The following is a 12,068-nucleotide window of genomic DNA, read 5'->3' as shown; positions in this document are numbered from 1 at the left end:
ATGAGGATGTGGGTTTGATTCCTGGCCTCACTCAGTGGCTTAAGGATCCGGCATTGTCATGAGCTGTGGTGTAGATCACAGACGCAGCTCGGATTGTGTGTGGCTTTGGCTGTGGCATAGGCTGGCAGCTACAGCTCTGATTTGACCCCTAGCCTGGGAACCTCCATATGCCACAGGTGTGGCCTTAAAGAATCAAAAGGACAGAAAAATAAAATATAGGTCACCAGTAATCAAATGAGGGCAGTTTCATTTGGTTCAACCCAACAAAAGGTAGAAGATTTAGTGAATTAAAAATGAAGATGAGGAATTCCCATCATGGCTCAGTGGAAATGAATCCGACTAGGAACCCTGAAGTTGTGGGTTCAATCCCTGGGCTTGCTCAGTGGGTTAAGGATCTGGTGTTGTGAGCTGTGGTGCAGGTCGCAGACGCGGCTTGGATCTGGCATGGCTGTGGCTCTGGTGTAGGCTGGCAGCAACAGCTCTGATTCGACCCCTAGCCTGGGAACATCCATGTGCCGCAGGTACAGCCCTAAAAAAACAAAAGACAAAAAATAATAATAAAAATAAATAATGAAGATGAAGGAGTTTCCCTTGTGGCACAGTGGAAGCTTCCATTTGCCACAGGTGCGGCCCTAAAAAAAAAAAAAAAAAAAACAAAAAACCAAGTGGTATCTGAATGGTATCCATGAGGATGAGGGTTCAATCCCTGGCTTCACGCAGGGGGTCAGGGATCCTACATTGCTGTGGCTGTGGTGTAGGCTGGTGGCTGTAGCTCCAATTCAACTCCTAGTCAGGGAACTTCCATATGCTGTGGGTGTGGCCCTAAAAAGGAAAAAAATGTATGAAGATGAAATTTATTTCTCCACCCATGAAATCTGGGCTGGCCTTGTAATTTGCTTTGACTAAGAGAAAGTAACACTGGGAGAGTTCTACTTCAAGGCTTCAGCTTCTGTTCTCTTTGGAACCTGGAGACCACCTCCTATGCTACAAAGATGAAAGAGCATGAGGAGAGCATGGGCCAGCTGTCCTCATGGATGAGGGAATGGAGCTGCATGAATGAGCCTGAAAGAGGCCAGAAGATCCACCCAGAAAACCCTCAGAATTGTGAAGAAGATTAAGTCTATTTCTTTTTTTCTTTTTTTTTGCCGCAGTGTGCTGCAGCTTGATGTGGGATCTCATTCTCCAGACCAGGGATTGAACCCAGGCCACAGTGGTGAGTCCTAACTGCTGTAAATGCCAAGTCCTAACCACTAGACTATTGGCACCAGGGAACTCCCAAGACTGAGTCATTTTAAGTCACTGTTTTGTTACATAGCAATGGATAACAGATACAAAGGGACTTGGTGATTATTGGCTGGGGAGCAGGGAGGAGGATTCACAACAAATCCAGGTTTCTGGCTTTAGCACTGAGCAATTGTAGTGCCATTTTGTGAAATAAAGTTACAGGAAGAGCCAAAAGCAAAATATGGGTTTATTTGGAGTGATGGTTTCCCGTGGCAGCACAAGATGCTGGGTTCAATTTTAGACATACTGAGTGAAGGATTCCTCAAAGACATCCCAAGTGCAAGTGTCATGTGGGTAGTTGTTTCTGTGACCCTGGAGCTCAAGAATTGAGTCTTTTTTTTTTTTTTTTGTCTTTTTGCCTTTTCTAGGGCCACTTCCCATGGCATATGGAGGTTCCCAGGCTAGGGGTCCAGTTGGAGCTGTAGCCACTGGCCTATGCCATGGCCACAGCAACATGGGATCCGAGCCGCATCTGCAACCTACCCCACAGCTCACGGCAACACCAGATCCTTAACCCACTGAGCAAGCCCAGGGATCGAACCCGAAACCTCATGGTTCCTAGTCGGATTCATTAACCACTGCACCACGACGGGAACTCCAAGAATTGAGTCTTGATTTAGATTCAGTAGTCGCCAGCAAAAAGAAATAATATCACAGGAATGAATAAGATTGTCTGCAGTAGAGGAAGAGGAAGTAATGGCCCAAAAGAGAGCCATGAGGAGCAGTCACATTTCAGAGGTGAACTGAGTTCTCTTGTGGCACAGTGGGTTAAGGATCTGCCGTCGTCACTGTAGTGGCTTGGGTCACTGCTGTGGTGCAGGTTTGATCTCTGGACCTGGAATTTCCACGTGCTGTGAGTGCAGCAAAAGAAAGAAAAAAAAGAGGGAGTTCCCGTCGTGGCGCAGTGGTTAACGAATCCGACTAGGAACCATGAGGTTGCGGGTTCGGTCCCTGGCCTTGCTCAGTGGGTTAACGATCCGGCGTTGCCGTGAGCTGTGGTGTAGGTTGCAGATGCGGCTCGGATCCCGCGTTGCTGTGGCTCTGGCGTAGGCCGGTGGCTACAGCTCCGATTCAACCCCTAGCCTGGGAACCTCCATATGCCGCGGGAGCGGCCCAAGAAATAGCAACAACAACAACAACAAAAAAAGAAAAAAGACAAAAAAAAAAAAAAAAAAAAAGAAAAAAAAGAAAAAAGAGTTGATAAGTTTTCCAAGGAGACTAAGAAGTAGCCAGAGAGAAGGAAGACTAGTAGGTGTGATGTCACTTTAGTGACAGAGAGTGGTTAGAGGACGGGATGTCCATAGTTAAACACTGCGGTGGAATGAAATAGGAGGGAAAAAAGTGTGTTTTTGGATAAGCTGTAGAAGCAACTCTTATAAGGTTTATGGCCATCAAAGAGAAATGTAAGGCTGGAGAAGGATAAGGAATAGAGAAAGGGTTAGATTTTTAATTGATGAATAGATATGAACATGTTAACATAATAGAGAAAGTTAACGGGTGAATCTTGAGGACATTGTGGTAAGTGAAATAAGCCAGTCACAAAAAGATAAGACTCATATAATCCCATTTACATGAAATACTTATGAACAGCCAAGATTATGGAGACAGAAAGTAGGATGGTAGTTCTTAGGGCCTGGGTTGGAGGTCATGGGGTCATTGTTTATTGGGTATAGTTTCAGTTTTACAAGATAAAAAGAGTTATGGAGATGGATGGTTGTGATGGTTACACAACATTCTGAATATATGTAATATCACTCAATTGTAAACAAAAATGGTTAAGATGGTACATTTTGTTTGTTGTCCTTTTAGGGCTGCACTTGCGGCCTATGGAGGTACCCAGGGTAGAGGTCAAATCAGAGTTGTAGCTGCCAGCCTATGCCACAGCCACAGCAACTCCAGACCCCCGCTGCATCTGCGACCTACACTACAGCTCACGCAATGCCGGATTCTTAACCCACTGAGTGAGGCCAGGGATCAAACCCATGTCCTCATGGATACTAGTCAGGTTTATTAACAGCTGAGCCGCAATGAGAACTCCAAGATGGTACAGTTTGTTGTGTCTATTCTACCCAAATTAAAAAAAAAAAAAAATCCTGGCAGAATTCCTGTCATGGCACAGCAGAAACAAATCCAACTAGGAACCACGAGGTTGTGGGTTTGATCCCTAGCCTCGCTCAGTGGGTTAAGGATCAGGTTTTGCCATGAGTTGTGGCATAGGTTGCAGATGCACCTCAGATCCTGTGTTGCTGTGGCTGTGGTGTAGGCCAGCAGCTATAGCTCCAATTGGACTCCTAACATGGGACCCTCTATATGCCTCTGGTGCGGCCCTAAAAAGCAAAAAAAAAAAAAAATCCTGGGAAACTTGGAGCAGGGGATACCCAACAAGGACCTACTGTATAGCATAGGGAACACTACACAATATTCTATAACCGATATAGGAAAAGAATCTGAAAAAGAATGAATATATGTATATATGTAACTGAATCACTTTGTTGTGTACCTGAAACAACACTGTAAAGCAGTTATACTCCAATAAAATTTTAAAAATAGGCAGAAATCTGGAGTTCCCATCGTGGCTCAGTGGTTAACGAATCTGACTAGGAACCATGAGGTTGCGGGTTCGATCCCTGGCCTTGCTCAGTGGGTTGGGGATCCGGCGTTGCTGTGAGCTGTGGTGTAGGTCGCAGATGTGGCTTAGATCCTGCGTTGCTGTGGCTCTGGCATAGGCTGGTGGCTACAGCTCCGATTGGACCCCTAGCCTGGGAACCTCCATATGCCGCAGGAGCGGCCCAAGAAACGGCAAAAAAAAAAAAAAAAGAAAAAGAAAAGAAAAAGAAATCACATGAATAGATAAATCAGATAAATAGGGACAATATTTAATTTGTCCCTCTCACATAACCCTACTTGTTTCAGAATTTAACAAAGCAATGCCACAACAATGGCGTTTTATTGTTAAATTGGATTCAAATGGCATTGGTTTATCAGGACAATTTCCATGCAAATTTAGAAGCTATTAGTGTCTAAGAGAACAAAGACCAGAAAATAATTTGCCTAGCACACTTGGCCATACAACCTGATCAGGACTAGCTCATATTCTTTCAAGTCTTAGCATGGGAAACTTTGCTTTCAGGGATAAACTGAGACTGCTGGCATTTCTCCAGTTGCGTAATTCCAAGGATGCTGGAAGCAGATGGATGAGGATATAACAGTTGTAAAGACTCACAAAATGTGTACTGGTACTTCCAGGAGAGTTCCATTTAAACAGGCCCCTTCCCCACCCTGCTTCCTCTGGGAGAAGCTGGCTGTAGTCCTGGGCTGTAGGGCTGCACAAAAGAAAGATCTGCCACCCAGGCACCTCTGCCGATGAGAGAGTTGACAAAGCAGAGACTACAAGTGTCTCACGTGAGCCGCTGACATCCCAGATAGCCACCACTCTCAGCCTTCATCTACTATTCTTTTTCTCCTTCTCCTATTCCCCATTTGACAATTAGGACTACTAAGGAGATTCCACTTGCTCTGCTGAATGCTAATGCCAGAACAGTTTCTAAGCCAAGGCATAAGCATCTAACAGGGACTGGAGAAAGAGAAGGCACAGTGCAGGAGTGTGACAGACATCCTCCAGGCAGATCCTCGCCTGGCCTCTAACTTCCCACTAGGTATCTGAAGCTGTTGTGGGGAGGCCCTGTTCCAGATTCAGGATTAGGAAAGCAGAGTACTGGAGCCTCCAAGCACCAGTCCTTCAGGTTCCCTCACCTCCACCGTATCATTTTGGAAGATGTTGCAATCTGAGTCAGTCAACAGATTAAGGGACATTCATTCTCAAGCAAGAAACCAAGTCAGGTAAAACTTCAGGGGGTTCCTGAGAACCTGTTACCTGTGTTCAGGATCAAAAGAATCCTGAAGAGGGGAGTTCCCGTTGTGGCTCAGTGGTTAACGAATCCGACTAGGAACCATGAGGTTGCGGGTTCGGTCCCTGCCCTTGCTCAGTGGGTTAACGATCCGGCGTTGCCGCGAGCTGTGGTGTAGGTTGCAGACGCGGCTCGGATCCCGCGTTGCTGTGGCTCTGGCGTAGGCCGGTGGCTACAGCTCCGATTCAACCCCTAGCCTGGGAACCTCCATATGCCGCGGGAGCGGCCCAAGAAATAGCAACAACAACAACAACAACAACAACAACAACAACAACAAAAAAGAATCCTGAAGAGGGCCCCTGAAGTCTACAGTAGCTTGGGGGTGTTGGTGAAGAAGAGGGGCCCTTCTTGCAAAGGCAATGGGCCTGACATCATTCATGAGTCATTCACTCATGACTCAACCCTAATGTCATCTGTTCTTCCCAAATCTTCCCTTTGGGTTTCTTCCCAGAATTATTTTTATATAATGACGTCTAAATTTTAAGAACCTCAGATTTTTTGGAATAACAACTGTAAGTAGGTATAAAAGCCTACCATCCCTCCTCTGCACTATCCTTCCAGTCCTTTTCTTCGTCTTCTCCATATGACCAATGACATCCTGGCACTTGCTGTGTGATGACGGATACAATAATCTTCTAAATGGTTTCTCAGATGCCAGTTTTTTCCAGCTCCACCATATCCTATATATCTCTGCTAGACCATTTTTCCCAAAAAACCATTTTATCACTTCCTGTAATCTAAGAAGCCATGATAATTTATTGCTAAATCCAAATACTGTTGAAATAATCAAATCTTCATTTTTTAATCTAGTAAGACTTTTCTCTGCCCCTGTGGCGAAGCTGCTCCCCAGTGCCCTTCCAGGGTACCGCATTTATCCTGGTGAGGTTGCTTTGGTCTGAATAGGGCCTTGTCTGCCTCAGGCACTCTCCTTGGCACTCGGAATCCCACTTTTCTCTCATAAGCAAGCTCCATTCTTCCATGAAATCATCTCTAACCTCAGGAATCTTTACCTGCTGAATGCCAAAGACACTTTGAATGAAGTAGCCTTCATGTTAAATCATAAACGGGATGAGAACGAAAAAGGGAGAAGACTCATTTCCATGTCCTATTTGTATTCCTTTCCTAGGACTGGAAAATAGAGTGTAAGGACTTGTATTGCTGGCATGTACCTTCTTTCTGATTAGTTAGCCAGCATCCTCTGGTTTACCAGCAGGAGAAAGAGGGATGTAAGGAGCTGGGCTCTTGGCTGATGGAAACATCCCAACTGCTCAGGCTGGAGCACTGTCAACTCTCAAGTGGAATATCAGGTGCTGACTAGTCTGTGAAATATGACATAAATCTTCACCAATACCAGCAACCAAAAGGTGCTGCTGTTTTCTTCTTATACTCAGAACTGATGTCTTAGTACTACGAACAACACGTCATAATTAAGTCCAATTACAATCAATAAAAAAATGCATTAACAGCTGATTTGTTCTTATGCATACAGCCAATAAACACTCAAAAAAACCAATAAAATCCATTGTTTATGGATAATGAACATATTGAAAATTTTCTTCTGGGCTAAAATCTCCTTCTCTCAAGCGAGTTTCTCTGTTCTAGGGCACAGTTTATTGTCCTATACATAGGAACTTAATAAAAACAGTAAAAGAAACTTTAGGGACTGAAGCTCTTCAAGGGCTCAGTACATTTTTACATCACTCATATCTCAAAATGGCACAAGGTCACAAAGGCAGCTGTGGACCATTACACTGTAGGAGCTGAGCATTGGCAGGAAAAGGTATGGACTGTGAAGGAATGTGAACTGCAATGACAATGGGAGGACATTTCAGAGCCATCCATACAGTGACTTATTTTTTTAAAAGACACATAGTTTGGGGGAGTTTCTCCCAAAGAAAATGCATTTAAAATCAAAACACCGCATGTACTTCCCATATACTCCATGAAACCCGACCACTGAATTCTTCGGGGCCCAAGCTCCCATATAAAGAACTGTTGATCTAGATTTCTACCAGACACCCATTTATTCCTACTATTGAAGAGTCTGAAGCACACCACTTCCCGCTTCCCTGCTCAGATTTAGAGCCACTCAGTAGACAGGTTATATATACATATTATGAGAGGGCAGCGATGTACCCGGCCTGCAGCCTCAGGAGCAGTCTGTACTCCTTTAATTATTGCCTTTGTTTTAAGTTATTTCAGAGCTGGTCCACAGGACTTTGCAGAGGGCAGGTGGAGGTATAACATTTCTTCTCTTCTTAAGAGACTTCCAAGGTGGGTCAGAGTTGGCCAGATATACAAGCAAGACACAACAGTCAAGTGCCTACAGGGGGATGTGGCAGGATTGGTAATCTGTGAGGTCAGATCATGGAAACCACTGGAGACTGACATTAGCCCCTCCCCTTCCCAGGAGACAAATTAGCTCTAAAAAACAGATGTGCCTACAAAGTCTGGGATTAGAGTAGTTCTCATCACAGAAAATCTCTCTTCCAGGCCTGGTCGTAGATAAGCTGGCCCTTCCCTATCAAAGAGCTGAAGAAGATTCCTTTGGGCTGGGGTTTCGTCTTGCTCTTGCAACTCGGTTTTATCTCACCTTTGCTCTGTCACTCTCTGGGTACCAAAGCTCTGCCAGGTATGAGAAAAGTCCATTACTATTATTTGTTCTATTTTGTACAAAGATGCCAAGTAAGGATGGAGCGAAGGCCTTGGCAGCTGCTCTTGCCTTGGAAAGAGGAATAGCTGTAGTCCACCTTGTCCCTTAGTTGCAACTGTTTGTATTCCAGGCACTGTGAATGCAGATGTTCAGAATAGCTTTATAATCAAGATGGCCACATTTCTGAAATCATTCTCCAGCTGATTAAAAACTTGCCTTCTAGGATCTGGAAATAAAGCAAGGATTTGTGACTACTGCTGATCACTTTTGGAGCTGTCTTGAGACTGATCCTTAGCAACTTGAAACCACAATTTTCAAAAAGGATCCAAACCTCAGATCACCTTTTATTTGCTTGGGGCTACTAAGGGGTCAAGGTGATATTAGGGGTGTGAAAAAGATACGAGTGCCCACCAGATCAGGTTTTTTGGCAAGATAGGAAAACCACTAATTCTCCATGGTGACTTCTCGGATTTGCTCAAGCAGAAAGAAGCAAGGGACCCAACAGGTATCAGGTGTGCATTCTACACAGATTGCACCTGCTGAAAAGAGTACGTTATGGTTTGCAGCACAGATTGCATACACCAAAGATCCCAAGTTGGCACCTTGGTCCATGCTTAGCAGACTCTTCCTGCCCTGGGCATCAGGACAGAGGGGGCTGACAACATTCATATGAGCTTTCCCAACCCCAATCAAAAGCAGCAGCTCACAGGTCTCTTCTGCTGCCTCACACCATATTCCAAATGTGATGACTGGCTTACGCACCTACTCCACTTGGGGTCTTTCTCTCTTTCTCTGTTCCCTCTTCACCTATATTCTGTCACTTCTACAAGGGCTGGAGGCTGGCCAGAACAGTCCTAAGCAGAGGACAGGCAGGGGTGGCCACAAAGGCTCCTGAGCAAGTGATTAGCTACATCTAGATTAGCATTATATTGGGAAAGCCACTGGCTTAAAAAAAAAAAGATGGAATTTCCAAAAGGTAAATTTCTGTGTATTCACGCCTAATCTTCACAAGTTGTGTAAACAATTTTGTCTACCTTCCCCCATGATTTGCACAATTTTTGCCAAGTCCAAACGTAATTTAAATGAGGTAGGTAGTTTCTCGCTATCCGTGCCTCCTTCGTCTCTGTGGTGACTGCCCAGGCTCGGCCATGAGCACTAGTGTCCCGTGCAGGGGGAGCGCCAAGGGCGGGCACCAGCGACGGCTGGAGCTTCTCAGTTGGCTATTTTCTCAATCTCGTCCAAATCATCCGTGTCCAATCTTTCTATTTTCTTGTCTGGGGGAACCAAAGAGAATTCAAAGAGAGATCAACGTGGGGACACACGGAGACACACCCCCAAGGGAGGGGACAGCACAGCAGGGAGGGAGGAAACAGGTCCCCCGCCTAGGGACATGCCAGGCCTCTGGCCACAGTGGTCCTTCACGGAACCCCAGAGGCTTCCGGTGACTGAGCGAGGGACGTGGACGGCAAGGAGGGTCAGAGCCCCAGGCCCCTCAGCCTGGCCGGGGGGCGCTGTCGTTCAAGTCCCCGAGCCCCGAACTCTCCAGCTGTGCCCTTGGCGAGCTTCTGAGTTGGAGGGAAGGACAGGAGTGCGACGGGGACAAGGGCCTCTCTCGGGGCCCCGGGGAAACCTTCCCCCCTCCTCCGCCCCCTTGCCCTTGGCCCTGTGAGGTGAGGGCCCGGCAGGGACACGGCCGGGGACTCACTGAAATGCTCCTGGATCCTGTTGAGGATGTTCATGCTGTGCTTGCTGTCCACCATGTTCACTGCCAGGCCCCTCTTGCCAAAGCGGCCGGTGCGCCCGATCCGGTGCAGGTAGGTCTCGTTGTCCGGGTTCCCGTCCTTGTCCACGGGCAGGTCAAAGTTGATGACGACGGACACCTGTTCGACATCGATTCCTGCACGAAGGACGGGGGGAGAGGAGTAAGGACGGGAGACAGAAATCACCGTCGCCCACCGTCAGGCCTCCTCTCACCAACCTCGGGTGGAAGGAGGGTCTGGGACGGGCCGGCTCTGGGCTTTGGACAAAGGGGCAGGTCGCAGAGCCCCCAGGGAGAGGACCGAACTTCGGCAGGTGCTGACCAAAGGCCAAGTCAGTCAGAGAGCCTCGGCTGGATACCAGCATCTGGAGAGCAGCTAAAGCCTTGCTGGGGCCCCAAGAGGAGCAGGTGCCCTTCTAAAGAGCCACCCGGTCAGGACGCCTGGCTTCTGTGAAAGTCCAGACAGGCTCTCCAAGAAAACGCTGCCACCCCCAAGCCCACGGGGTCTCCCCCAAACCACCAGAGCGCCCCGCATAGGGGGAATCTCTCGCTCTACCCCGAGCCTGAGCCGGGCAGAGCCGCACACAATCTGTGCTCACCGCGGGCACACACGTTGGTGGTGACCAGAACCTTCTCTTTGCCCTCTCGGAAGCGCTCAATCACTGCAGCCCTCTGTTCCACCACCATTTCGCCACTCAGCAGAGCCACCTGGTGGCCTTCTTTTGAGAGCTCTGCTGCCAGCCAACTCGCTGTTTTGCGGGTCTGGAGTGAAAAGAATTGTTTTAAATGAAGATTCCTGTAAAAAAAAAAAGATGAAGACACCTGCAGAAAAGTGGCTTTTTGCCATTATCATATAAGAAGGCTCTGCTGAGGTCAGTCAGCAGGTTAGGCTTCAAGGTTTTTTTTTTCCTTTTTGGGCCGCCCCAGGGCACATGGAGTTCCTGAGCCAGGGATCAGATCCTAGCTGCAGTTGCGACCTATGCTGCAGCAATGGCAATGCTGGATCCTTTAACACTGTGCTGGCCAGGGATCAAACATCTGTCCTAGTGCTGCAGAGACACCACGCCAGAGCAGGAACTCCCAGAGCAGGAACTCCTAGGCTTAAATTTTCTGAGTATCTTTTAGCCACATGATTTTTTTGGATGTTTTACTTCAGTGATGTTAATGTTCATCTTTGAAGACTGGTTTAAGCCAAAGGTCTTCTCTCCTAAATTCTTAATGTTCTTAATTCTTTCCTATATGTTTAATACTTTAAAATTATTTCCTTGTAAAAAAAATTAAAAATAAATAAAAATAAAATAATTTCCTTGGATGTCATCTGGAGTTTTTTCCAAGTTATCTATACCAAGTGGGACCAAAGAAGGTTTGCTTGGAGTTCCCCTGTTGTGGCTCAGTGGAAATGAATCTGATTAGGAACCATGAGGTTGCGTGTTTGATCCCTGGCCTTGCTCAGTGGGTTAAGGATCTGGCATTGCCATGAGCTGTGGTGTAGGTCACAGACATGGCTTGGATCCTGCATTGCTGTGGCTGTGGTATAGGCCAGCAACTATAGCTCTGATTCAGCCCCTAGTCTGGAAACCTCCATATGCTGCAGGTGCGGGCTTAAAAAAAAAAAGGTTTGCTTATTTATTTATTTTTGGCCACACCCGTAGCATGTGGATGTTCCCAGGCCAGGGACTGATTTCATGCACTACAGCAGCAACCCTAGTCACTGCAGTGACAATACTGGATCCTTAACCTGCTGCGCCACAAGAGAACTCCCAAAGAAGGTTTAGATCATCAGTCTTCTCCATTACAACCTGAGAGGATATGTCCAGGGGCAGATGGAGGTGATTCATTTCTTTTCCAGCCACAGGGAGAGAACCTGAGCCCCCAGCACTAAGTTGAGCTGGCCCAGAGGCTGGGGCCGGGGCCACACCCTTCATGGAGCTCCACCCCCCACAGGCCTCTCCCTCCTGCTGCTGCTGCTGCTGCTGCTGCTGCTGCTGCTGCTGCTGCTGCTGCTGCTGGTGCTACTCACATGGCAGAAGATCATGGCTTGAGCAATGGTGATGGCTCCGTACAGGTTACACAAGGCCTGGAACTTCTCGTCTCTGTTATTGCACAGGACATAATACTGCTTGATGGTGTCCAATGTCTCCTCCTCACGCTTCAGTTTGATGATATTTGGGTCTGGGACCACTTTCTGGGCAAACTTCCAGACAGAGTCTTCGAAGGTGGCAGAGAAAAGCAGCATCTGGCAGTTCCTGGGCAGCATCCTGCAAAGGAGGGCCCAGGTGTTGGGCATGACCCCGACCGAGCGTTTCTCTGGAAGGAACAGGAGCACAGCCTCCCCCAGCTTGGGGATCTACGTCCCCAGGAGGGTGGCACATCGAGGAGCAGGTGTGGGGCAGGGCCGGGTGGTGTTAGGAGTCCCCTAAGTCTCCTTCCTCAGCCCAGGCTGGGGGTATGGTCATTTCTGACA

The 12,068-nt window shown here is 47.3% G+C and overlaps 1 protein-coding gene and 1 long non-coding RNA gene across 4 annotated transcripts in view; one reads left to right on the top strand and one right to left on the bottom strand.

The window, feature by feature from the left end:
- LOC102160376 overlaps positions 1 to 12,068 on the top strand; it is a 41,430-nt gene that overhangs the window by 4,970 nt on the left and 24,392 nt on the right. Inside the window, exon 2 of one of the 2 annotated variants that reach the window (XR_002344513.1) lies at positions 1,152 to 1,213. This is a non-coding gene — a long non-coding RNA (uncharacterized LOC102160376). Of the gene's footprint in view, positions 1 to 1,151; positions 2,153 to 12,068 lie in introns of those variants that run through there. The other variant, XR_002344512.1, reaches the window with a different exon arrangement.
- Positions 5,505 to 12,068, bottom strand: part of DDX19B (DEAD-box helicase 19B) — a 29,899-nt gene continuing 23,335 nt past the window's right edge. The window contains exons 9-12 of one of the 2 annotated variants that reach the window (XM_005653242.3): positions 11,625 to 11,862; positions 10,204 to 10,366; positions 9,551 to 9,742; positions 5,505 to 9,119 (exon numbers count right to left, since the gene is read on the bottom strand). In XM_005653242.3, coding sequence (XP_005653299.1) covers positions 9,058 to 9,119; positions 9,551 to 9,742; positions 10,204 to 10,366; positions 11,625 to 11,862 — 655 coding nt within the window. In that variant the 3' untranslated portion in view covers positions 5,505 to 9,057. The remainder of the gene's footprint in view (positions 9,120 to 9,550; positions 9,743 to 10,203; positions 10,367 to 11,624; positions 11,863 to 12,068) is intronic. The other variant, XM_003126872.4, reaches the window with a different exon arrangement.

This window comes from Sus scrofa, chromosome 6 (genome assembly GCF_000003025.6).
Source record: "Sus scrofa isolate TJ Tabasco breed Duroc chromosome 6, Sscrofa11.1, whole genome shotgun sequence".
NCBI lineage: Eukaryota > Metazoa > Chordata > Mammalia > Artiodactyla > Suidae > Sus > Sus scrofa.
Note: the sequence above shows the minus strand (reverse complement) of the source record. Positions and strands in the feature narration are given on the sequence as shown.